Source organism: Saccoglossus kowalevskii, chromosome 10 (assembly GCF_978046115.1).
Source record: "Saccoglossus kowalevskii chromosome 10, keSacKowa6.1, whole genome shotgun sequence".
NCBI classification, from domain to species: Eukaryota; Metazoa; Hemichordata; class Enteropneusta; family Harrimaniidae; genus Saccoglossus; species Saccoglossus kowalevskii.
Window position 1 is genome coordinate 29,635,439 of NC_140650.1, and position 27,216 is coordinate 29,662,654.

At 36.1% G+C, this 27,216-nt stretch overlaps 1 protein-coding gene across 1 annotated transcript in view; it reads right to left on the reverse strand.

The window, feature by feature from the left end:
- Nucleotides 1-22,173, reverse strand: part of LOC100373890 (fibrocystin-L-like) — a 44,718-nt gene extending 22,545 nt beyond the window's left edge. Inside the window, exons 1-14 of the mRNA XM_085504666.1 lie at nucleotides 22,078-22,173; nucleotides 21,696-21,879; nucleotides 15,290-15,388; nucleotides 13,950-14,091; nucleotides 13,039-13,144; nucleotides 12,780-12,844; nucleotides 6,216-6,278; nucleotides 4,073-4,146; nucleotides 3,435-3,545; nucleotides 3,146-3,247; nucleotides 2,829-2,964; nucleotides 2,487-2,706; nucleotides 1,746-1,997; nucleotides 1,514-1,603 (exon numbers count right to left, since the gene is read on the reverse strand). Of these exons, the coding sequence (XP_085360792.1) occupies nucleotides 1,514-1,603; nucleotides 1,746-1,997; nucleotides 2,487-2,706; nucleotides 2,829-2,964; nucleotides 3,146-3,247; nucleotides 3,435-3,545; nucleotides 4,073-4,146; nucleotides 6,216-6,278; nucleotides 12,780-12,844; nucleotides 13,039-13,144; nucleotides 13,950-14,091; nucleotides 15,290-15,388; nucleotides 21,696-21,879; nucleotides 22,078-22,173 (1,740 nt within the window). The remainder of the gene's footprint in view (nucleotides 1-1,513; nucleotides 1,604-1,745; nucleotides 1,998-2,486; nucleotides 2,707-2,828; nucleotides 2,965-3,145; nucleotides 3,248-3,434; nucleotides 3,546-4,072; nucleotides 4,147-6,215; nucleotides 6,279-12,779; nucleotides 12,845-13,038; nucleotides 13,145-13,949; nucleotides 14,092-15,289; nucleotides 15,389-21,695; nucleotides 21,880-22,077) is intronic.
- Nucleotides 22,174-27,216: the final 5,043 nt, after the last annotated feature.

Here is a 27,216-nt window from a genome sequence, read left to right on the forward strand (position 1 = left end):
GCGTCGGGGAAGAGTGAAAGGCCTTATTTTGGTTCTAAAATAGGCGTTACGAAATGTTGAAAAATTACAGTCAATCAAAAAAAAATTCTACATGATACAAAAAATACTCAGTATTTTTAATGTAATATGCATTTATTTTTTTTAATTTTCCTGGCAACAAAAAGTATATTCTAACAGAAGTTTCAAATAAAAACACGAATGCACTGCTTAGTAGCAAATGATCACATAACGGTAGCTCGATCCGGCCATGCTGCTGGTCACAAGTGAATAACTTACTTGTTTTCGAAGTGTTGATATTGGTGATTATTATTTAGTAGTGATTACAATAACGCACGAAAAATAAATTCGTTGAATTGTTATAAAATGCAAGTAAAATTCAACTTAGTTTCCCCGTAAGCGAATGATTTCAGTCACATGTAAACAGCTGATACGATATCCGCCATGCTCTTGAATGCTCACCTGACGTATTACCGGTATTGACTGGATAGGTCAAGTCGCTAATTAACCAATCAAAATGCTGGATGGTGCCCACGTGTCTAAATTACATAGCTCATTTAAATATGTTAATGACAGTTCAGCGACCTCATGGTGAACGCAACACGGAAGAGATTTACCGATAATGTAGTGCGATCTTTTGCCTTTGATTTCCATGGGAAAACGGCATGATTTTTTTTTTAAATCAAGAAATTATTTGTTTTCGAAAGATAAATTATTCTTCAATGCTCAGTTTAACACTTTTACGGTGATAAAAGCTCATTGTCTAAAACTTACGAAACACAGACGTATTCAGAAAGAGTATTGACAGAGGTCGCCAGAACAAAAGCAGTTTCATTGCCTGTCTGACATCTTATCACCGCTGAACAATAAATAGGTGTGAATATTTTTAGGCATGTTGTCGAAACAAAGAATAGGATTAGGAACAATGCCGTTTTGGAACAGCTGGTTGAAACAATGAAGTCAGTCACGGTCTTGTTGAATTGGGGGTGCGGTTAGTAATAGGTACTTTTCAAGTTTTCAATTTTTGTTAAGAACTCTTTAACCCCGAAGCCGGAATTGGGGGTGCGGTTACTATTACGTATGCGGTTTATATTAGGACTTTAACGGTAGGAGTTATGACATGTCACAGGAAATCAGATGACTAATTGGTATTGGGAGTTGTGACATGCCACAGGATAGTTGCTGACCATTGTTACTGGGAGTTATGACATGTCAGGAAATCAGACGACTATAATAGTTACTGGGAGTTGTGACATGTCACAGGAAATCTGCTGACCACTGTTACTGGGAGTTATGACATGTCACAGGAAATCAGACGACTATAATAGTTACTGGGAGTTGTGACATGCCACAGGATAGTTGCTGACCATTGTTACTGGAAGTTATGACATGTCAGGAAATCAGATGACTATAATAGTTACTGGGAGTTGTGACATGTCACTGGAAATTCAGCTAAAAATTGTTATTGGGAGCCATAACATATACCACAAGAAATCTGATGACCAGTGTTACTTACCTCAGCAACCTCAGATGATAGTGACAGAAGATCCGACTCAATCCCATCATACACAAATTGAAACACATCTTCAGTGAAGAGTGTGACACTCTGGAATGGAAAAAATAAAAATAATATTTGATGATGAGATAAACAGATTTTAGCCAGAGAGGGAGGTTACAAAAGTAGCTATGATAGTGAAAATGGTCGAAGATCAACTTACAGTGTTTTTGTACTATATTCCTACACTCACCTGAATCTCTTGTTTTGTCACAGACGATATTTGTATTCTCTGAAATTCATTCACAGCAGATTCAACCTGGCTATGTACAAATGGAGTATCATCAACCAAGACCCCTATCTTTACAGAGTCTACACCAGAGTATTCCCTATGCAATGCTTCAATATAATACTTAGTGCCACCAGTGAGAGAGAATAATTCAGATTTCTGTTCATCATATCTAAACCAATTTGATGTAGGTGAAGAACAGGAAGCAATCAGTTGCTGTAAAAAAAAATACAAATGAGGAACAGAACAGCAGTTGGTTTGTCAATTAAGTGATACAAACAAGAAATAAAATACATTGTTTACACAAAAGTACTTAGCACGACGACTGAAGGAAGTACGATTCTTGTAACTGACAATAATTTTTCTTTAAATTGGTAATAGTACCCTAAAAAATGAAAGGCCTTAATTTGGTTATAAAATAGATGTCACAAGCTGTTGAAAAATTACAGTCCGAAAAAAAGTTAGTAGTTGTTGAATGATAAACTGAGCATTGACGGACTTTTTTTGGTGATAACAGCTCATTGTCGAAAAGGAAGTTTACCCATTCACGCTAGTTACAATAAACATTGTACTCTTGAATAGGCATCAGTCACTAAGAAAAACTAATACTAGTATTAGACTCCATGAAAGATTGAAATGTTCGAAGGAGTATTTATGGTACTTCTAATTGAACAAATAAGTCTACAAGACACTAATAGTATATACCTTATCACTCCTATTCTCAGTCTCACTGAAGTAGAGTTGAGCCTCATTATCAGCTACGATGAAGAATGTAAAGTCACTGTCATAAGGAGCCACAAAATATCCACTCAATCTGGAGACATAATTGTCACCGGCATCAGAACCAGACTCACTGGATCCATCAACAACAATCTCATCAAAATATCCAGATGACGAGTCATTCAGGGTTGCAATCTCACTAATACTGGTGGTGGAAAGATAAAACAAATCAATTCAAGGTGTTAATATAAGATGTCTGGCTCAGTCCTAGAATGAAAGCAGTGTTTTGCTAATCAATTCAAAACAACTAAATATTGTATATCATACATGTTGACAGTGGTGCCAGTCCACACCTCCCGGAGTAGTCCTCTATTTCCAGGATATGGTGACTGTGCTGCAGGCTGAGCTCCAGTCACACATGTGATGCTGGTTGTGGTGATGTCATCAATGATACAAGGAACACCTAAGAACAGGAATGTATCCAATGGTCAGATTCATCAAACTTACTCATGGCAGTTGACATGCTCATCATTTATCAACTTCTTTATATATTCCCAGGGGAGAAGGGGCCTTTCATAGAAAAGCTATACAGGTATAATGTACCACCCAATCAGATGTCTATTTAACAGTATGACTTCACCTACCTCCTACTAAAACTGTAGAATCAGTATCAAAGTGTTTTCCTGTAATTGTCAAATGAGTCCCACCTTCAGTACTGCCAGCGCTTGGATCAACATTGATGATTTCTATAAAATTTTATTGGAATGTAATCATGGAATAAAAAAACAAAAACAATGGCTCATCATAATATGTTATTAAGTAGAACTAAAAAATAGTTTTCACTAGTATTTAGAAATATAAAACTGTTTCTAGTAAAATCAAGAACAATTTGAATTAGGTTGTTTGCAGCGATAAAGTTGTAGATGTACTCACCTGCATGAGTCTGAAACATGTACAGCTTATTTTGTGCACTGACTTTCAACAACTGGGTTAAAGCCAAGGAACGTCCATAACCAGAAACAATCAGAGATACATTCTGTGAGCCTGGAATGTAAAAATTTATTTTCTATGTTTAACAAGTCCATATTCACAAACTAATGTAGTTGTGGTAAACCCAGCAGTAGGATTGTTATTTTGAATATTACTGTAAAATCTGTATTAGAAACCACAGCTTGTATTGAAATAGTGCATTACAACAGAGGAGATGCAGTTTCTATTAGAGCATCTACACATATGAAAAATGATGAATTTTGAGTTCTCAATTATTCAAAAGAATGGGTGGGGATACATACTTTGATAATGGTGTTATGCTATATGATCGCATTGATACTGTAAACCGATTTTCACTTTTAGAAATTTTCACAATTTTATAGCATTCATGAAGACAAAATTTCACAAAATTCACTGACACTTTTTTCACCAAAATAAAATTTCAAGAAATGTACCAACACCAGCCTGATTCACGATTTTAGTCTCAATCATCAAAAGGGTCAATTTTCAGTGCAGTTTGCTTATTATATATTATAATTAAAAACAACATAAATGTAGTCACTTTATAATTTGGTACCTACCAATAAATGTACCTCCTGGACGACACTGGAAATTACCCCAAGTGCTATAATAACTATCAAGTGTGATACCATATCTAAAGAACAATAAAATATAAAACCCAAAAGTTAACATAAATTAGGATGCAATGTTATCTATCAGCTCTCTGCAATATAGTTTTTGTTAGTCGGGGAAAGTCACAAAATGTTGGGGCAACTTCATGTGATTTTTAGCATTCATTACACAAAAAATGGGCCACTGTACTAATCTGGTCAAAATCAAAGACGATCACTGCTAAATTACCAGGGCAATATTTCTTATTAGAGACTAGTGACATTTTATCAACAGGGAGATATCTAAAAAATCAACAGAATTTGAAAATAGAGTTTCAGAAAAATCCTTGTCATATTTAGCTGATCTACTTTTGAGGATAATTACTGGATTTGCTCCACTAGTAGCACATGCACATGTGTAAATGACAGAGGTGTGTCGATGGTAAATTGAAGTCATATTTTTAATGAGTCAGTATACAATAAATGCAACTGTTGGTTTACATGCTCTTCTATTGGAGATGCGCTTCTAATATAGCAAATACATTAGTTGTCTTGTTCCAAAAGTGAACTGAGGTAAAGCCATCTAGTGAATATGAAGTCATCTTGTGAAATGAAGTAATCTAGTGATTTATGAAAGCATATTTAATAAATATAAAGTCATCCAATGAAGTGAATTCATCTAAAATAGTCACCTAATGAATACAAAGTAAAGCCATCTAGTGAATATTAAGTCATCTCGTGAAATGAAGTCATCTAGTGATTTATGAAAGCATATTTAATAAATATAAAGTCATCAAATGAAATGAATTCATCTAATATAGTCACCTAATGAATACAAAGTAAAGCCATCTAGTGAATATTAAGTTATCTCGTGAAATGAAGTCATCTAGTGATTTATGAAAGCATATTTAATAAATATAAAGTCATCCAATGAAGTGAATTCATCTAATATAGTCACCTAATGAATACAAAGTAAAGCCATCTAGTGAATATTAAGTTATCTCGTGAAATGAAGTAATCTAGTGATTTATGAAAGCATATTTAATAAATATAAAGTCATCCAATGAAGTGAATTCATCTAATATAGTCACCTAATGAATACAAAGTAAAGCCATCTAGTGAATATTAAGTTATCTCGTGAAATGAAGTCATCTAGTGATTTATGAAAGCATATTTAATAAATATAAAGTCATCCAATGAAGTGAATTCATCTAATATAGTCATCTAATGAATACAAAGTAAAGCCATCTAGTGAATATGAAGTCATCTCGTGAAATGAAGTCATCTAGTGATTTATGAAAACCTATTTAATAAATATAAAGTCATCCAATGAAGTGAATTCATCTAATATAGTCATCTAATGAATACAATTAAAGTAAAGCCATCTAGTGAATATGAAGTCATCTCGTGAAATGAAGTCATCTCGTGAAATGAAGTCATCTTGTGATTTATGAAAGCATATTTAATAAATATAAAGTCATCCAATGAAGTAAATTCATCTAATATAGTCATCTAATGAATACAAAGTAAAGCCATCTAGTGAATATGAAGTAATCTTGTGAAATGAAGTCATCTAGTGATTTATGAAAGCATATTTAAAGGGGAACCGCTCAGTCCTTTGGATTGCACCAAAGAATCATGGGACTCTATTGTTAATGTTATTTACAATGTTAATCTATATTTTGTTATCCATTGTTATTTTAATCCAGAAAGTAAATTTGTTGTGAGATTAGGCTTAACTGGAAGGTGCCCCTTTAATAAATATAAAGTCATCCAATGAAGTGAATTCATCTAATATAATCATCTAATGAATACAATGTGAAGCTATCTAGTGAATATGAAGTCATCTTGTGAAATGAAGTCATCCAGTGATTTATGAAAGCATATTTAATAAATATAAAGTCATCCAATGAAATGAATTCATCTAATAGTCATCTAATGAATACAAAGTGAAGCTATCTAGTGATTACGAAAACATCTAGTGAAAGAAAGCAAATAGTGAATTTATCTAGTGAATACAAAGTGAGGTACCAGTATCTTGTGAAGTTATCCAGTGAATATGGAGTCATCTAGTGAACATGCAGTCATCTAATTAATACAAAGTTTCACTCACAGTTGTTCTTTCCCATTTTCATCTGTGTATAACAAGCTGCATTCTTGGCCTGTATTATATACTCTGCAAATCAAAGAGTTTAATTCAAATATAAATATACAAAAAGCTCTCAACATCACCTACCAAGGCAGAGGAACACTGGCCAATAACAGTCACTTGAAGACTAAAAATCCAAATACCATACATGCATGCCCTTGCATAAATGATACAACTGTCCAAAGTCTGTGGAAAAAGTTATTGACTGTGTTTTTTTTCTGCACAGCGCACATGCTGACCATGAAAAATCATGTTGTCTGGCTTTCTGGGATTTTATATTTAAATACATTTGATTTTGTTCATGTTTGAAAGATGTCATACTGTTTCAAAAGAATGCACCTTGGATTTCAGCTCATAATTATATGAAGGCATTTTCATGAAAACCTGTGATAGGGCTGCTGTGGACATGCACCTAGTAGACGCTCCCGTTATAGAACATAATGCACCAAGAGACGTATGCCTCAATATTCTATTCCCTGTAGGTTAGGGGTCCATAAATTTCAAAGGGTTTTTGTTAAGGCAGTGACTATTTGCCCTGCAACTGTGCGAATAATCAATCTATTTCCACCATTTGCCTTGCGGCTGTGCGAATAACAGATCTATTTCCACTATTCGCCCTGCGGCTGTGCGAATAACAGATCTATATCCACCATTTGCCCTGCGGCTGTGCGAATAACAGATCTATTTCCACCATTCGTTCTGCGGCTGTGCGAATAACAGATCAATTTTCACCATTCGCCCTGCGGCTGTGCGAATAACTGATCTATTTCCACTATTTGCCCCACAGCTGTGCAAATAACCAATCTATTTCCACTATTCGCCCTCCGGCTGTGCGAATAACAGATCTATTTCCACTATTCGCCTTGCGGCTGATAAAATTATCAAACTCTTGATTTAAAAACAGAGAAGTTTCACCAACCGGAGACAGCGACTGGTGTACCGCCATCCCAAGCTCTTGAATGCGTGTGAGCAGTAGCAAACATCCTAAGTGCGGATTTTGATTTCATGGTACAATGACGTCACTCGTAATCTTGCATTATTTTATTGGTGCATGGCCATGTCACATGTACATTATGTTTGAAAAAATTAACATTTGTATTTTAAACAATTTTATAATTAAGACCGAATAGTAGAAATACAAAGGGCACTGAAAAATGGAGAAAAAAAGATAGGCAAAAATAATCCTACTGGGATTCGAACTGGGACCCGGTTTAGATGTTAAGAAGCTACTCAGTGTTTGTTGTTTTTCAGAGTTGAATGTTTGCTACTTGAAAACTATCAAAGCCATTACAACAATAGGAGAGATGTGATTGGCTATATATACTCAATTTCATAATATGTGATTCCATTGGTTGATTTGACAGCTGGGCGAATAGTGGTAATAGATCTGTTTGGTTAAAAAACGGTAGTCCTCGCATCGTGTCGCGCCACGTCACGTTCTGTTCTGTAACGGACTCATAGCGACGTAAACAAAGCGTGTAAACTAAAATACATGGTTTGTTCATATAAATTTCGGCAGAGCTCCAGAAGGAGTACCTACACTTTATGCAAATTTTTTTTAAATTATGCTAATTTATTCATGACGTAGCAGTTTCTGTGCTCATGAATATTCATTAATTTGTGGGTCATTACATTTTAAAAGGGGCGATATATTATTTTTGGGGGAAGAGTTAGAAAGGGGGATTAGCAATCCTTAGGGGGTCAATACAAAAGAAGGGACCCATTTGGAGAGCAGCCATGCTCCTCGTGTCTGTTGATGCACGTGACCTACAGCTGTCAACTGTGTTCGTTCTTCGACTGTGTTCGTTCTTTGACGACTTCGACTGGCTTCCATGTGAGGTAGTATTCTTGTGTTCTGTTTTCCTGACTTGAGTTTTTGAATCCGCTGTTTTTTGATTTTAACGTCTTTCATGTCTTTTGTAGGAGTGTCCAATCCGTGATTCGAACTTGCGATCTTTGAGTTCCCAGCGCACTGTCTTGTCCACTGTACCACGAGTGTCTTCACACAGGAGTTGGGATTTAAGTCCTATTCATAGGACACTGTCTTCACTAGCATTCAAAAATCTAACTAAACATACTGGATTCGAACCAGCGATCGCTCACATTGCTGACATAGTACAAATCAACTGAGCTATGTGGGTAGTCATGCAAATTAAATAATTTGTTGTCATATTTAGCTTTATTGCCAAATGGTGTTTGCGAAAAAAAGATGGGCAGGCAAGGGAATTGAACCCAGGTCCTCCTGGTTACTATGTAGAGAACTGACCCACAAGACCACAATGGATTGCCTGGATGTGTTTGCATTTGATAAGACTATATAGTGTGTATATATATAGAAATACAACATATTTCTATTATTGAGTTACAATTGTCCAAAAAATTGCCAATTTTGTGTTTTTACTTGTGTAAACTATATGCATGCCATAACCCGTTAGTGTACATCTTGCCAATTGGGTGTTTGCCATTTGCGTTGCCCATACCTGACCCGACCCTAACCCTAATGCCAAGACACGTTCCTGTTAATAATTCCGTTGCCCATACCTGACCCGACCCTTACCCTAATGCCAAGACACGTTCCTGTTTATAATTGCTCAACAATGATACTCTGTTGTGCACTGTCTGCGGGTAAGTTGCATTGATGTCAACTGATTAAACAAGTCGCGTTTAAGTAATTTCCACTATTAACAAGTGGTTAAATTGTGACAATAAATGTGTGGACAAATATTTGAGATTAATTTTGGTGTAGACAACTCTCGTTTAATTATTTTACACCATTACAAGTTGTTAAATTGAGAGAATAAATGTCTCAACAAATATTTAATACTTAGTTTGATGTAAACAACTCACGTTTGATTAATTCCCACAATTACAGGTTGTTAAATTGAAAGAATAAATGTGCGGACAAATATTTTAGACTTATTTTGGTGTAGACAGCTCTCGTTTAATTATTTTACACCATTACAAGTTGTTAAATTGAGAGAATAAATGTATGGACAAATATTTTAGACTTATTTTGGTGTAGACAGCTCTCGTTTAATTATTTTACACCATTACAAGTTGTTAAATTGAGAGAATAAGTGTGCGGACAAATATTTTAGACTTATTTTGGTGTAGACAACTCTCGTTTAATTATTTTACACCATTACAAGTTGTTAAATTGAGAGAATAAATGTATGGACTAATATTTGAGACTTATTTTGGTGTAAACAACTCGCGTTTGATTAATTCCCACAATTACAAGTTGTTAAATTGAGAGACTAAATGTGTGGACAAATATTTTAGACTTATTTTGGTGTAGAAAAGTCGCATTTAATTTACTTCCACAAATTACAAATTGTTAAATTGAGAGAATAAATGTGTGGACAAATATTTTAGACTGATTTTGGTGTAGACAACTCTCATTTAATAATTTTACACCATTACAAGTTGTTAAATTGAGAGAATAAATGTATGGACAAGTATTTGAAACTTATTTTGGTGTAGACAACTCTCATTTGATTAATTCAAACAATTACAAGTTCTTAAATTGACAGAATGAATGTATGGACAAATATTGACCATTATATTTGTGAGTAAATACCTGTTGTTTAATTAATTTCCACCTCTACAAGGTTGAGAGAATAAATGTGTCGACAAATATTTTAGACTTATTTTTGTGTAGACATCTCTCGTTTGATTAATTCCCACAATTACATGTTGTTAAATTGAGAGAATAAATGTGCGGACAAATATTTTAGACTTATTTTGGTGTAGACAGCTCTTGTTTAATTATTTTACACCATTCCAAGTTGTTAAATTGAGAGAATAAATGTATGGACAAATATTTTAGACTTATTTTGGTGTAGACAGCTCTCGTTTAATTATTTTACACCATTCCAAGTTGTTAAATTGAGAGAATAAATGTATGGACAAATATTTTAGACTTATTTTGGTGTAGACAGCTCTCGTTTAATTATTTTACACCATTACAAGTTGTTAAATTGAGAGAATAAGTGTGCGGACAAATATTTTAGACTTATTTTGGTGTAGACAGCTCTCGTTTGATTAATTCCCACAATTACAAGTTGTTAAATTGAGAGAATAAATGTGCGGACAAATATTGACCATTATATTTGTGAGTAAATACCTGTTGTTTAATTAATTTCCACCTCTACAAGGTTGAGAGAATAAATGTGTCGACAAATATTTGATACTTATTTAGGTGTAAGAACTCGTGTTTGACCAACTTCCACCATTGCAAGTTGTTAAAATAATGAAATAAATATACTGGTATCATTGGATATTTGATTTAATTGTGAAACTTTCTAACAAAACGTTAACTGCTGGCTTCGAACCCTCAATCAACAATTCCGCAGACACGGTATAAATTCAACAACACCACAGAAGATATTCGTCTGTTGCCTGAATTGTTTTCGTAATATAGGGAACGCCATCGACACTTTAACAAAACTTACCTTGACTTGGGTCTTGTTTATCTCTTGTCACAATCTGGAAACTGTTGAACAAATTGCGCGTCGTCCAGTTTAAGACGTTAGTTATTTTATTATTTATTCATTCAGTTTTGTATGGTGCAGTTTTGTGAGGTTTATTATTTTTTGCGACGTTCTTTGTTTACTTGTTTACGGTTTGAGAGATTTCAGTTTATTTGATTTACGTTTTTACGTTAGCTCTGACCGGGACTCGAACCCACTGTCTTTTCAAGCTAATTTTGTTTTATTTTGATGGCACGCTTGTGTACCACGCCACGACGTTGGTCGTTAAGTGGTGTTCATTTTTCTAACTACTCTAGTGTTCCGATGAGTTGAACGGAAAAGCCAAAACGATTGCTGGTTTCTGATTGCTTCGGTTCTGGTGAGTGTGTATCTAGTGTGATTCGAACCCATGTCGTTTGTATTGGGCGTTTTTTTATTTCCCATGTTAGCTACGCCGTAATATGCAACCACTTCCCCGTTTTATTGTGATTTTGAGTGTTTAATGATGTCTTCCTCACCCGTCACGCCATGACCCAGTTTCAACCACACGGCCATTTTGCAACACAGTTCGTGACCCTCGGCGTCACCCGACTGACTATATGAGCGTTCTCTTCAACTGTTAAGCTAGGATTTATTACCGTTATTATCATTATATTGTCACGTGATTTGTTTTACCTTATGTGTAATGTCTTAAGTATCTTTATTGTAATTTGTATATACAAACTCGTATATACCGAGGAAACGACCCCGATTGAAGGTCATGTATTTTATGACGTCACCAATTCGTGTGTAGGTACTGCTTCTAGATCTGTGCCTAAATTTCTGATACGCCCTGCATGACAACTAAAGTGTGGTGATCGTGGTGGTGGTGACTCATGGCGGCGTACACAACGCATGTAAAATACATTGTTTGTTTACTTCGAATACGCGCTGCGCGACGACCATCACCCTTTAAGTTTCAAGGGATTGAAACATTGTTATTTAATGATTTACCAGCGTAATATTCAAAAGGGCGACGTGGACCAAAGTCCGCACTCTTCGTCCACACCAACGCCACGAATATGTTTCAATAAATTTTTTTCTGCAGATCTCGAATATTTGGATCAGAAATTATCGTCAGGTCCGAGCATGGAGGTCCATGGTCCGAGTGAGCGAACGATCCTCAGCGGCTTCCGGATTTAATTACAACGTCGAACCTCAAACCCATACGGACTTACATGTTAACTTATAACTAGCCATCCACCACTAGCCTGGCAGATATGGTTCATGAATACAGTGAATAAAGCAATGAAAATAGTGTAAATCCCAGAGAACCTGCACACAACTTTAAAGTTTCCGCCATCTTGTTCTTTGCAATGCATTGAATTGTGGGTATCTGGAGAACTTCCGTAGTGCAAATGAATTACGCACTAATATGTTTCTGGTCAGCTTGCGGAGCTATTTTTTCCACTCATTTCGTCACTGTACAGCTACTCAGTAGACGAATTGTCGAAACCTGCAGAATTTGTGCCCTTCAGTTTTGTTTCAGTTTTGAAAATTAATTTTACCAGATTTTTTTTTACCTGGCCACAGTCCCCTCACAAAGGGACTGTGCCCTGGCGCATCTTTCTAATGAGAAACTTGTCCGTATTATATCTGCTGTATTATACTCTGATTTATGATAAAGGACCTTAATTAGCATGTGCATTTTATAACTGGCGCCAGCCGCAATAGATAAAAAAAATGAATAACTTTTCTACCTTAAAAACGCAGGAACATTCTGATTCTCTTCGTTAGTTAAAACATAGTTATCAGTAAAGATTTGACCTCTGACATCCAAAATAGTACCTTAAGATTAAACCAATCAAAATTAATTTGGTTATGTACAAGTCACGTGCAAATTCAAAAACAAAAAATCTCTTTTTGCCACGTTTTGATGAATAATGACTAATAATACTTTCGTTCAAATATCTGAAATATTGGTCTATTTCCCCTCAGTAAATATATGTGATCGAACTTGCCATCACAAGAAGGCAGACATTCTACAACAATATAGAAGTTATAAAAACAATTTTACTTAGTACCTGGCACGATGTTCGATGGTGTTACTGAAAGAATTTTCGGCGACCTGTCTAAGGAATACTGTAAAAAAAATACATTCAAGATATCAACTACACGCATGTATACCATGATTTTTACTCTTATGTAAAACAGCGCCCTCTGTTGACGAATTGGTAAAACCGTGAGTCCCGTTGGATATTATATAAAAAAAATCGCTCCTCCGCCAAATATTTGAAAACAACAATTTGAAGCATTTTTTGCGAGGCCTAACCTACCGTGAAAGTGCAATATTCCATATCGTCACAATATTGTCCCCCAATATCTTCAATGAATTTTCCGTCGACTGCCACACGGATTGTATAGCTTCCTGGGGATGCTCTCCTGTATCACGACAAAGAAACACACAGCATAGAATAATTATAACTTTGCATAATGCAGGAAATGTTACTACATTCAGTAAAACAATGCTCGATAAATTATTTTAAATTCCGACGTCATCATTGATAGTATCGTCGAAAGATGTATTCTGATATAATCGACAAACTTCAAAACCGTATTTCCCTGACTGCCAAGGAGTGAGTGAATATACCCAGACGCCTATCTTCACGGAGTGTCCTCCTGTGAACGACGTCGATACACATGCACAACTAAATAAACCCCGTTTCTCACCAAGTGTGAATTATTTAACGGTCGATAATTTTGGGATCAACTTTCACCAATAATCAATAAGTCAGCGAATCTCTGTTCTGAGCAATAATTCAAACTATCTGACTGTTCAACTATTTGATCACGTGATTCTGAAGACACTCAAGTGTGGATATCCTCGGGGACGGACATCCGGGCATTTTCTACCGCCTGGCAACCCTCGCGGTGAAAACAAAGACCAAAAACTCGCAGAAAACGGTACTTTGCGATGGTTGATGAGAGTCCCCTGAACAGTGTAACAAGATTAGCCCTACGTGTGTAACATATATGAATTTGGTTGTTCAGGGTTACTTCAAAGTTGAGTTTGTGTTGTTTTCTCGAGTTTTCACCGGCTCCACAGGCGTTCCACAGCAGCGCGCACAAAGCCCATAGAAATACGTGGTACAGTGGTGCTCGTCTTAGCAACGTAGAACGTCCGTGACGTAGCTCCGCCCCGAGGATACTCACATCAGGTTATTAACATACAAACAAATAATAATACCTTGTGTCACAAACAATACGATTATCGGTTGAATAATACATATTTACATCACATTGGATCGATGACGTCATTGATGCTAAGAATACCATGTTGCCAAGGTGCTCATTTCCAGGACCAAAATTGAAAGGATTCGGGCTGAATCCTGGATAGTTGAAAACAGACACATTCAATTAGAGTGAACAAAATGTTTGCGAGATTAATTTAATAACAACCGTTGTAAATAACGACCAAGCGAAATTAGAAACATTTTTCATACAACATATGTAATGAATATGTAATCTTGGTTTATTTTCGACTATTTATTGGAAAATAAATTCCTTACATTTGATTCTAGATAAAGTGTATCACTTATTTGCGATTTGTACGTAATATACCATTTTCGTAGTTGTAGCCACATGTTTACACTAAGCTAAAGTTTTCAGTTTAACACTGTGATAAATTCTTTCGGTTTCACGGAGAATAATACATTGATTTTTACCAGGTAAATTATAATTATTAAAGTTATTGTTCATACATGAGTTGTTGGACACACTACATATTTTATTCAGCTTCTTTCAGTCACATCATGATACTTTCAAGACAAAAAAATGTATAATATAGCAAATTATCGTGTAATCGGTAATTATGAAAATTATTATTGGGGTGTATTTGGAATACATGTTCTTAATATATTTCTGAATTCTTTTATTAAAATCAGTTGTTTTCATTAAAAAAAATAATTTAAGTTGCGAATACCGAGGTCGATTTGTCTTCAAAAGACGCCACCAATGCAGTCACTGTCAGCACGGACTTTTTAATAACCGTGCTGTCAGCTCCGGCCATTTCTGATCGTGGAAGATGTTCTAAAGACACATTTTCACTGAAGGGCCGTAAAAACTAGACATCATGAACATTTTGGGCAAAACAAAGTAAAAATTTCAATAACATTATTGATATATGTAGAGTGGTTTCGTTATAGAGACAGAATTATAATGGTGGGAAAATCTCTCAACGTCTCAAAATAAAACACTATGAAAACGTGCAAATTATGGCATAGATCGTAATGTTCTTACTGGTTAGCGTATTCAAAGTCAACTCTGAATCATGATATCTTGGGGATAATATCTAAATTTAGATTTTACAAATGTGCACACCTCCGAAAAAAAGGTCGAGAGAAAAATACTTTTCGTTAAAATCTGAAAAAGTTGTAAAATATACAAATATGCTACAAGCTATTCGTTTTGGTTATCATTTACCACGTATTCAGCCTCAAGCGAAGACGAATTGGTCGACTTTAAATGACAACAATCCCCTCGTTTGATTTATAATGGGCAACGTAGCAATATTTCAATTGACCTTACCTGACCCTTCTATTGTGATTTCTGTTGCGCCCCTGACGCTACCAGATACCGGTGAAATCTTGTCAACTTTTGGTCCATTGCCCTCAACAGAAAGCGACACTGTCAAACAAAAACGACTTTATTTGAATATCTACAGACACTGGTAAGTGATTACGGCTTGAAATTTATGTATTACTAGGAGTAGCACTATTCAAAAATACAATGTCACAATTCTGATGCTCTGTGTATACAATTACGTTTGTAAACTTTAACTTTTTACTGGCATCGCGAGAATAATCCACTAGGCAATGTTGCAATTCACATCATTGTTTTGCAACATTAATATACATCTAGCAGTATTGCTTATCAATTAATCAAGCTTAAACAAAAAAAATGCAACAATGTATTATGTCCATAGTCTAAGAGGTACCACAATTCACGACACCCTGGTACATTCCATTATCATTTCAGGGAGAGCCAACTGCTCGAATTCAAAACACACCCGGCAAAATAAGCATTTTAACCTGAAATTGAACCAGCTTGTTGAAGTCATTTTATTTTGCAAAATTGCTGATCACGTGGATGTTACCCCCTTTATGTACACCTTTATTATCCAGGAATGTACACCAATCCACGCGTACAAGCTGAATCAGTAACCCCCACACTGAATGAGCTATTCCACTGATGTTTACGTTTGTATACAGACTAAATATGCGTGTCCTAACGCACACTCGTGATTACTACTTTCTGACCGAATATTAAAAGACAAGATGCGAATAACTCAGGGAAAAGCGAGAAATGACAATTTCCCCGATGTTAGACGGTCTATGCGGATGTATTACTTTTATCAATTACAAGTTTCCGGCAAATGATTTCATGCTTTCATTTAAATGTCTAATATGTGTAGTGTTCCTGCATTTCTCGAGTGAACTACTCGGAGCGATTTGGGCATGTTTACTGGGATAAGAAAACAGTGTTGCAACAATTAGCTTGATTAATTGATAATCAATACTATTCAATGTATAGCAATGTTGTTTGCAAAACAACGATGTAAATTACAAGATTGCCTAGCGGATTGTTTTCGCGATGACAGTAAATGGATATTTGTATAATATGACGATTTTGGAATATTGCTTTGCATATTTGTAATGAATGTATGTTTGTATACACAGCTTTACGACATTTGAATTACAAAATGTACTGGTAAGTACTATTATTTCAATGCGCATGCGTACAATTCTTCCACGTACTTATTCTATTCGTCCGCACCCTCGCACATTTATGTCGTAAGCGCATGCGTGTGATCTCTAAGTTTATGCGTTGTTATAGCAACGGCAGCAACAACAGAAGCAATTACAATAACAACAAAAACAACATTAGAAACGCGAGACTTGTCGATAATCAGTGGTACGGAAAATGCCTCTGAATGCCCCAAGCAAGTTGTTTCCAGGTTTCAACTTACATCACTCCTTCAAAGTATTTATTTGTTTTCGGTGAGTGTATGGACGGACGGTTTTATAAGAAAGAATTCCTGCACACACTCTATGATGCACATTTTTTCTTGTTCTTGTTTAATAACGTGGTAGAACACAGCATGGCTCAAAAGATAAAAGTGGCAAAATTCAAGTTCTACAGACCCCCTTCCAAAACATATTTTCAACATAATGTGCATCACGATGTTTACTTCGAAAACTGTTTGTTGGTGTTGTTGCCAAAAATCATTTGAAATGACTTGTTGTAACCAGATACATTTATTTTCTCAGTCCCTCTATCATAGAAATAATGAAACAATGGCATAGTGCCCATGAGCCGTGTATACCCACGCGAGCGACTGACTTACTGACTGATTGCACGAATTGGACCACTGTAATTTTGGTTTGATCGTGAATTCTGAACACTGATCAGGTGACGACGACCCCAATCAATGGAGTACAACATCACGCATGATGACCACACAGAGCCGCGAGGTTTAATTTACGTTCTAAGCCATTGTGTATTGTAAGTGCACAATGTAATACATGTGGTTGATTAGCGATGGCTTCAATCGTCAAGACTTGTACATATTGTATTTGTGCAGCCATGTACATGAACTGATACTGTGAATTATGGCCGTGGTTTGTCGGCCACTACAGTGATAACATTAAAGTCTACCAGGTGTATCAAATGCGGTAATTAAATACAGATACATTTTGTAGAACACACTCCTTGAGAGAAAAAAATGAACCCCGGCGAATGCAAACGCAGCCACACCCAGACCGCGGGACTGTTAAGTCTGTAAATTATTACGTGGAATCAATCACTTGTTATTTAATAAAATGTGCAGACGAGGAAAACTTTTGAACGCAGTGACATCGTATGTGAAACACTGATCCATACGGGAGAAATATCTCCATACTTTTAATATGTACGTCGGTGAACCACGGACAATACAATGCATATGCCTTGGGTTTTGAAGCTGTGCTCTAAGATCATTCATGCATTATCATTTCGAAATACCTATCTAATATGAATATGTGCAAATTGAAAGAAATATAAAAATTCACCAGTAATCCGGAAAAGAAGCGTATCTTCGTGAATCTACAGTGCTTAGAATGAGATCTTGAGAATCACAAAACAGTTGTCTGTTCCTTTCCTTCTAAAGTTTATGGTGAATCCGATCGATTCAAAACGATGACCAATATTCGGACGTGAATTAAAATAATTGGAAATTTAACTTGTGGTATATATTTCCCACGATTCGCACACACTAGTATTCAGACCATAAAATACTTCACCGTAAGATCAGATGTTCAAGCTGCATGATTGTATTATAAAGGTAATACAGTGGTCCCTTGCTAAGTCGCGGGTGTCGGGATCCAAGCAAAACCGCCACTTATCAAGGGTCGCGACTTACCGAGGGGCCTCGTGAAAGGGAAATGGCATGCATTGAAAACATATAAAAAGCACATATAAACCCATGGGTTTGTTTATAGTGTGTTTACTTTATTGAAAAAAAACAACATCACGATCACAATTATTAAATACACGAGTTAATTGAAAGGTTAGAAACATATTTACAAATTATATGTTGTATCATCACATGTGATAGGCAGTATTCGAATAAAATTAAAACATGATTAGGTCGCTACTCACTTTGATTGAAAAAAAATAGTGATACTGGATTGACGTTGTTTTTGACCCTGCATTTGTTTACATGAGTCAATTAGTCCCTTTAATTGCAACGATTTAAGTCCGTCAATAGCACTACTAGTCACCCCTTCAATAAATTATAAAGCCGTGTGAAGTCCATGCAACGCATCCTATGCTGTAGGTGGGTAACATCTTCCAAAATAAACCAGCTTCGTCGCAATTATAATTTCTCTCAGTTTACCGGGAAAAGTTCTGACAGCGACCATGTCCGCAGATCGAGCTTCGCCATTGGATTGAGACTTCGCATAACTCTCTTTATGAACAAGAGTCCTTGCCGTAATTTTCAGAAACGAAGTATCACAAACATAAAATGAACGGACATTCAGATTTTCTTCAAAACAATAATTTAACCACCGTTACGCCCATGGTTCCATACTTAGTGGAATTAAGTTCTCGTGACGATACCGCGACTAAAACCATTTCATCATCCGCAATTCTAGACAACATTACTAGTTTATCGGAATCAATACAGTGTTGTGCTCGAGATTGTTTTTTCTATGATACATTCACTTCAGGTGTTAAGGTAGCGAGACTATTATTTGTGTTGAAAATTACGCCCCTGTTTGTTTCACAGATTAGTCATTTGCATATGAATGTGTCAGACACAAGGTCACACAGCCACTGAAAAAAATCATTGATTTTGGTGTTTTCATATGCCGAATTTATCCAAATATAGCTATCCAATTCCTTTATTTTTTTGGTTTCCAATAGCCTTACACATTTGGATGTCCCTACACATGTTAAAACAGACCTTGATGGGAAAACAAATTGATTGTGCCGATAAACAAGCTTGAAAATCTTTGCTGTTACTTCATGGACGTTTTCTAGGAGTTTATGTTTTTCAAAATACAAGGTCTTTAATAAAAAATAACGTATACTTATTGTCGTCAGATTAACACCAAATTTTCACAGCTTTAAGGTGACAATGAGAGGAACTTGAATGTGTCCAGACAAACTATTTCATCGATTATTTACCAACGAGTTGTGGTTTGAGTTGGGGGCAATGCGACTAAAACAGTAATTGAAATTCAGCACACTATTTTTTAAAACGCGTTGCTTGAATAAAACTGACCAGACACATCCAATTTACCAGACTATTGAACAACTAGGAAAAGTGAAAAAAATACTTCTTACCGTCAGCATAAATGCGTAATTATTTTGTTTACAGAAAAAGTAATTTTTAACCTTTGATTGAGTAACGCGTCGTAGAATGCAGATACGGGCATGCAAAATACACTTGTGAAAAGCTTGAAGTCTGGCGATTCTAAAAATATATACTTTCCTGGGTCTATTTGTAGTCATTTAGTCACAATTAGAAGATGAAAACAAGTATGCAAATAATAGTCCCGCTACCTTAAGACGATGACGAGTTTTCATTAATGTTATCAAAATTATTGATTAAATTGCTATCGATTTCGAATTTCAAACGCATAAACTCTATAAACGCAGACGGTTGAAAAGTCTGGACACGGTTGTAAAACGGTTGAATGATCTTCAAAACATCAAACAATTAATTCTCATTAATATTGTTGTCTGTGTTATGACAGCATGTTGTTTCTTTGTTATTTCTCTGTTCTACTTTTTATTGCCGATTTCGCACATGTGATTACGATTTCAATAAAGATTGGTATTATTATCAATGGATAAGTATTTCCGCAATGTATAGTAACTGAACGGAAAACTCGGGGTAGGGGTATATGTACTTGGTCGCAATCTGATTAAAATCCGATGTAGGTATGGGCTCAATTAAAAATTGGAGCCTTATATCTACATTGGATTGTAATCAGAATGACGTGTTCATAACGTGAATACGTCAACGTATCGTCTATAGGAGGAAACCTTCCCCAATCATCGTACGTGTTTAACAGTGCCAACTGTGCGTCATTTCCTTCAAATCATTTTGGTTCGACAGTCACGTAGATATAGAATGGCTTTCATACTAGATGCATTATGTAATTCGATAATTATATATCGTCTTATTAACAGAATATACACTTGATATTAAAATGGCAAAGATGCATTCGGCAAACGCTTTCTCATTTCACGCAACAAAACAAACACGATGTATTGGCCATTACACATAGTAATAGTGAGCTTATTTAAAAAATGCACCCTATTTATATATAAAACCGTTACAGTATATAGACTAGTATTTAAATTTGCAGTGTAAGATAATTCACTAAGATTTGTTGAACTCGAATGTTCGTAACTATCAATTTTATACGAAAGTCTGTTGCGCCAGCGAAATAAAAAACGACGAAACCAAAAATAAAATAAAAATTGTCTGTTGGTGGTCGGGTAGTGGACATATTTTCCCCTCGACAGTATCTTTACAAACTGTATCTTCAAGTTTTGCGAATTTGGTTTTTACCGATATACTAGTATGCTGTGGTAGTCCATTCCTGGTGCACCGCCAAGAAATAGTTAAAGGGTCTAGTCAAAGTGTGGTTTTGTTCATGATGACAGAAATAGTTTTAAAAACTTACCTGGAATCTGGCAAACGACGAAAATCGCAACGATGAAATGTATTCTCATGATGAAGATCAGATGTGCATGTCTGGTGTACTTGGTGTATTGGGTTAAACTGGATTCTGATAAAATGTACAATTCAGTGTGATGTGTTCGGGATAAGGTACGCTGTGCTGGTATGGTTACGCGGAGTTACGTGATAGGTATTAAATATACTGTGCAGACAATGGATATTCAAATATTTATCCTGCGAAAGTTACAACCACAAACAAAAGAAATACTATTTCTGAGCCGCCATCGATATTTCTGACGATAGAGAAAATTGCTGACAAGCATTAGTTCATTTGAAACAATAATTTGCATGATAAAAAATACTTTTTGGCGAACTATTGTTTCCTTCAGACTATTACTAGTTGCTATCACCGTAGCATTAGTAACAGTTGATTTATTTAGATGTTTAAACAATAGAATAGTATTAAATCATATACATTTTCTCTAGAGCCTATTGATAAATTGACCGATTGTTTGTGGCACGTAGGCCATACACTATGAGTCATTTGATAGACCTGAAAACAAAGTGTCACTCTGCCAATGACAGTATCACTCTAGCCTGACGATTCGCGTGAGTTGTGCTCTCCGCGGTGCTCCAAACCCAACACAGTGAGGTCTGATGCCGTTCGGCCGGCGAGGGCGCCACACACGCCTACATGTCAGGCTAAAGGAAAGGTTGATTGAACTTCAAAACAATAGTTAGTCGTCATTAATGAACTTTGGGTGAAGAACTGGTATGTCCGCAGCGTGCTGACACTGGTACCGAGCTTGGTGTAATCACGGATAACATCTTTACCACAATTCTCTTTATCAGACCGTGACTGACCGAGCACAGAGATAAATGTGACTTTTTTATTACACCCATTCTTACACCAAATGTGAACAACCTTAAATCTCATAAACTGAACAAATAATAATAGTATCACAATTGTGTCTGGGGTCATCAATTCTGTGTTTCCTGTTTATATGTAATTTGGATGACGTCATCGATACTGGTACATGCTTGTACGCACATAAATTGCGGTTAGAGCTGCAGGCAATACGAAGAAACCTAAACACTTTAAACATCATTGCATGACACTTATACACACTACACTAACCTTCAACACCGTGTCTTTAGGTTTGACAACCATTGGAACACTGTGGCCATCTGAGGTGACAAGAGCATTTGGTATGGCATGTCCATATTTGTTCATTCCAGATCAGATTTCAACTCAGTATAATGTTTGCCCAGCTTCATTAATTATCGTTTTTTTAATGTGAAGATGGCAAAGCGATGAATTGGTGTTTTCACAGCTCCTCTAGAAATACTGTCTGAGACGGTGGTTTTTTTATATATAAAATCAAGGACAGGGTGTTCGATTTGTTTAATTTGTTATAAAATGTACGTTAATTCATGGTTATTATATTATATTTTATTTTCCGGTATTAAACCAAGAAAGCCAAAATATGAATTAAATTATAATTACAGCGGGCGCAAACACGATTCGTACGGGTAGTTATCAAACTCCCTAGAAATAGGCGAGCGGTGGATACCAAAGTAAGGCATTATTTTTCGAGTTTAATACACCCCTCATACACACACAACATATATCATTTTAAAGCTAATTTTATCAGCTTTCAGAAAAGTTCTGTTGTGGTTTTGAAATATGGTACCGTTTTCCAGAAAACGGGTTAACTAACCCCATGTCACTTCACATTTTAAGTTAAATGATGTTGGTAAAAATCTCTTTTCTACTAGTAAAATGCTGTAAATCGTCTGGTTTGATGTGATTTATGTGATTAGATTTTTGAAATAATCTATTATAGTGAATAAAGTGACAACTACAGTGACAAATAAATAACAATTTGCATATATTTGCATAAATTAAATATGGCTGATATAGGCTGTAACGGTTCCTATATGCATACAATAATGACAAGCGCAATTTTACAAAGGTAGAAAAAAGTTGCGTGGACATTATGTAGTTATGAAAACAAAACTCAATACTGATTGTTGAATAAAAAATTGGTTGTATAGCTTTTGTTAGTAAAGTACAATCGCATCACAATTGTATGAAAATAATTCAGAAGCTCAGAAGCCTGCACCACTTATATCACGAATTTTAAAATTAAACTAATTTGTAAATCTGTGTTTTTCGTGAAACAAAGTAACAAATGAGTTTATAACACAAATTATAGCCTAGCATAAACAGTGTGACATGTCTCATACTTATTTATACATGCGATCATTCAATACAGTGAAACAGCATATACTGTAGCATACTACGCTTGTCATGAATAAAAGATCTTCTGATATGTCTCCTTGGATTTCACTCCCCCATATTTAACCCCAGCTTGTGTTTCCCCCAAGTCACAGACTAGAAAGATATAATGACAACTATACATCAAAACCATTGAGATCAAACACATTATGCTCGCTTCAATATGGTGAAATTATATATACAATTGACTCAAGCATCTGTAATGTCATCATCTGAGTCACCATCGTCAGCTATCACATTTCCATATCTATCACTAGCATTGCATTGACACGGTTCTGTACAGGCTAGACCACTTTGTGTACAGGTACACTCTTCTACACATGTGCTTCTCGTCTTGGAACACGAGCAAAGCAGATCATCTATAATCTCTGCTGCAGATGGGCCCATTAAAAATGTGGGTAAAATGCATCTAGTTTCTTTATTCATCTGCCATCCATGTCCAACAGGAGATACAACATCTGGTTTGGCAATGTGTGGTGACACCCACACCCTGGTTTGCCATGATGCCAATAAAACATGCTGCTCAACCCTAGGCTTGCTTGGTGGTAGTTTGTTGAGTGACTTTTCTTTCCTTTGGGCCATTCTTGCTCTCATTTTACTAAGGTTTGTTTGATTCTGACGGGATTTTGTATCATACAAATGCATCACCAACTTCTCTACAGCTGCATAACCTGCATTATTATTGTCTTTACCAATAAGATCTAAATCGGAATAGCAATCAGATCCTTTGTCTTCAATCAATTTAATGACCTTCTTCTCCCCAATCCCAAAAAAGAAGATACTGAATCACATCCATTTAAACAATGAACAGCTTGGAGAATCTTGCAGAATGTGTCCAGTCGCATCCAAACCTGAGAGGTGCTCTTCATCTGAATGAAATAATGTACCAGTAGAACCATTACATCTGTATCGGACGCCAGCACTACAATATTTCCCATTACTTTGTTTCTTTGGAAAACTGAATCAGCATGCATAGAATGCAACAGCATCCTAGTGACTGAAAAAAAAGGTGAAATGCATCTTGTATGCCTTTGGCATTCAAACATTTGGTGACAGTGCCATCAGTAAGCAGGCAGGCAGTTGTGGCAGGCTAACTACACTCTTCACATTATCCTCTAGCTTATGAGCCAGATCATCCTTTCTCGTTTTGCGCATCTGACCATCTTCATGGAATAGTGAAGTTGGTATTGCTGTTATTGGGTATTGTAGAAGAAAGTCCATGGTTAGCTCCCGTGTCTTTGCTATGATCAAAGATCTACGGAATATCAACTCTGAATTCATCTTGACATATATATTTTTTTCCTTTGCAGGAGGTCTTTGTCATTTTGGTCATATCAAAGAATGTGAGAAGGCCAGATCTTGGGATGGCATCACATATTGTTTTCTTGGATGAGAGTGATGGTTGGATAAATGTTGCACTTTGTTATTTGCATTTAGTAAGGATGCTTGTACATCAGCACTTGCACACAGTCCTGTGGCTATATTGATGAGGACATCCTGGGGATGGTTATCTACCTCTAATGGGCTTGTCATACCGTCAGATATGTGGACAATCAATGTCTGAATATGCTGTTCATCACGTTTCATGGCAGCAGGGTATTGTTGCTTGTGAGCATGTGAGTCATTTGCTTTTAATCCACTACGTTCCTTCATGGAGTTGTCATAAGCACTTAGCAAGTGACGAGTCAGGTTCCAATGAACCAAAGCAGGCTTCCTTCTGGTGAGTCCAATTATTCCACTGTCCATTTCGAATAGTTAACTCTGTCATAAACAAAGAAAATATGGCAGCATGACATATACACTTTGTAGGTGCATGGACCAATCACCTTCTCTTTCAGCTCGTATGTTCATCAACAATGTTGACACTGCATGAAGAAACATTACCCAGAACTTGAAGGTAGGAGATTGTGTAGAGCCCCATTCTTCATACCTTTTCAAATTTGTAGGCACATGTTTTGATATAACATTCTCCAAGTCAGTTGGACAGTAGTATTGTATGATGGAAAAGACAAGGTTCTGCCCATTTAACCTGTTGAGCTATGGCAAAGAGTTGCTGATCCATGGTTTGAACTGTTACTTCTTGTCCCAGGTGGTTAGTCATTTCTTTGCATTTGACCATGGTTGTAAACACTGTAGCCATATCTGCTGGCTTGGCGTCTACTATTGGTGCGTATACCACTGCTGTGTAAGTATCACTGGTCTTTGATAGCTGTGTATTGTATCCAGTCCAGAATGGGATTTCCTGGGTCATGGAGCATCAGAATATAAAGGCAATACTCCTCGTGTCATCATCCTCAGAAATACTCATGAAATATCATGAACAGCAATGTTCTCTTTTTCTGAAATTATAGAAAAGGTTGGTTTTTAATTCGGCAATACACTGTATCCATGATATTAATTTTACAATTACACAGATAATGTGTTAATAATCAACCTACCATTACTAGACATGATTTCAGCACTTCCAAAGGTTTTTCTAATCTTGGAGGTACAGGATGATGTGTTGGCTTTTTGAAGTATCTGTTATCACCACGCTTTACTCTTGGAATGTTGCTGGTAGAGTTGACATTCTGTTGCTGGAAGATAACCCTTGCCATAGGGCGGAAAGTGTTTTTTCCATCAATCGTTTCAGCATTTATGTCAACATTATCATCTTCTTCATGTATTAATGCACCACCTTGTGTTGTAGGTATGATGTCCGGAGGAATGTAAACACCACTATTATTATCAATTTGTTTCTCTGCAGCAGATGTCATAAATGTGCAGAGCTCATCATAGGAAATACACAAACCATAAGAATTCAGAGTATCTATGATAGCCCTATTTCCATATTCGTGATGCAGTTGGACAGCAAGTCCAAAATGTAAAGGAGTTATCACTTTTTGACTGTTGAATATTACACATTCGGATAAAGATAGGTACTTCCTCCTCACATCATCTGATGATTCATATTCCGGATCTCCAGCATCAAATGCACGTTTATCAATTAGCCACTTCATGGCTACTGCTGAAGGTTTTGGGACAAATTCTTCTGATGCATGTAAGCCCACTTCATTTGAAGCTGGATATTCATTTGAATGTGTTATGCTGCTAAGGACTTGATGAATAACTCTGACAGCTTTATGGAGAATATTATATGCATTTGTCTCATCTATATGTTCGCTGTTTGTCTTTTAATCTCTGCTTTAATTCGGAAATAACTCTGATGGCATCACAAAGAGAAACTGAACTGCTAAATATCAAATTAGACTTTCCCTGACCATATTTATTTTGAATAGTAATTTTATTTCCATAATATTTCACCAGTCTCTTTTCCAGCTTTTCTGACCGATAACTCTCCTTTGTTACACTTTCTGGCAAATTCGCTTTATACATCTATAATAACATGGAAAGTGGAAAAGCTTTACCATGTTTGAGAAGATCAACTTCTATTTCTTTGGTCAACTTTTTGAATGCCTCATCATATAACACATCCTGGCCATCATGCTCCTCATCAACGCTTGTTTGTGATGCTAGATTTGTTTTATTGATATAAGTTGACATACATTTGCTGTGATACACTACATCTTGGGTGTAATGTATACTTGTACTCATGTTATATATATTTGTGAGACGCCCCTTACTTGTAGGTCATTGGAGATGACCCCTAACACGTGATGTAAGTTATTCTCTGGTATGACGACATTTTTGTAATGGCGGCCTGTATGAAACATCGTGTGAATGAATAAAAGCTATTTCTGCCTCACTGGTTGGACTTGTGTGAATACATTACATATTGGTGACGAGGTAAACTGGCAAGTACCCCAAGATTCATTTCGTTTATCAATATTGAATGAAAATGGCATCTTTTGGGAAAACTGAAGAGTTCAATGTGGCAGACGAAGAATGGTCACAGTATACGGAACGCGTGACGCAATACTTCATCGCAAAAGAAATTACTGATACGACAATGCGTCGAGCTGTTTTACTGAGTGT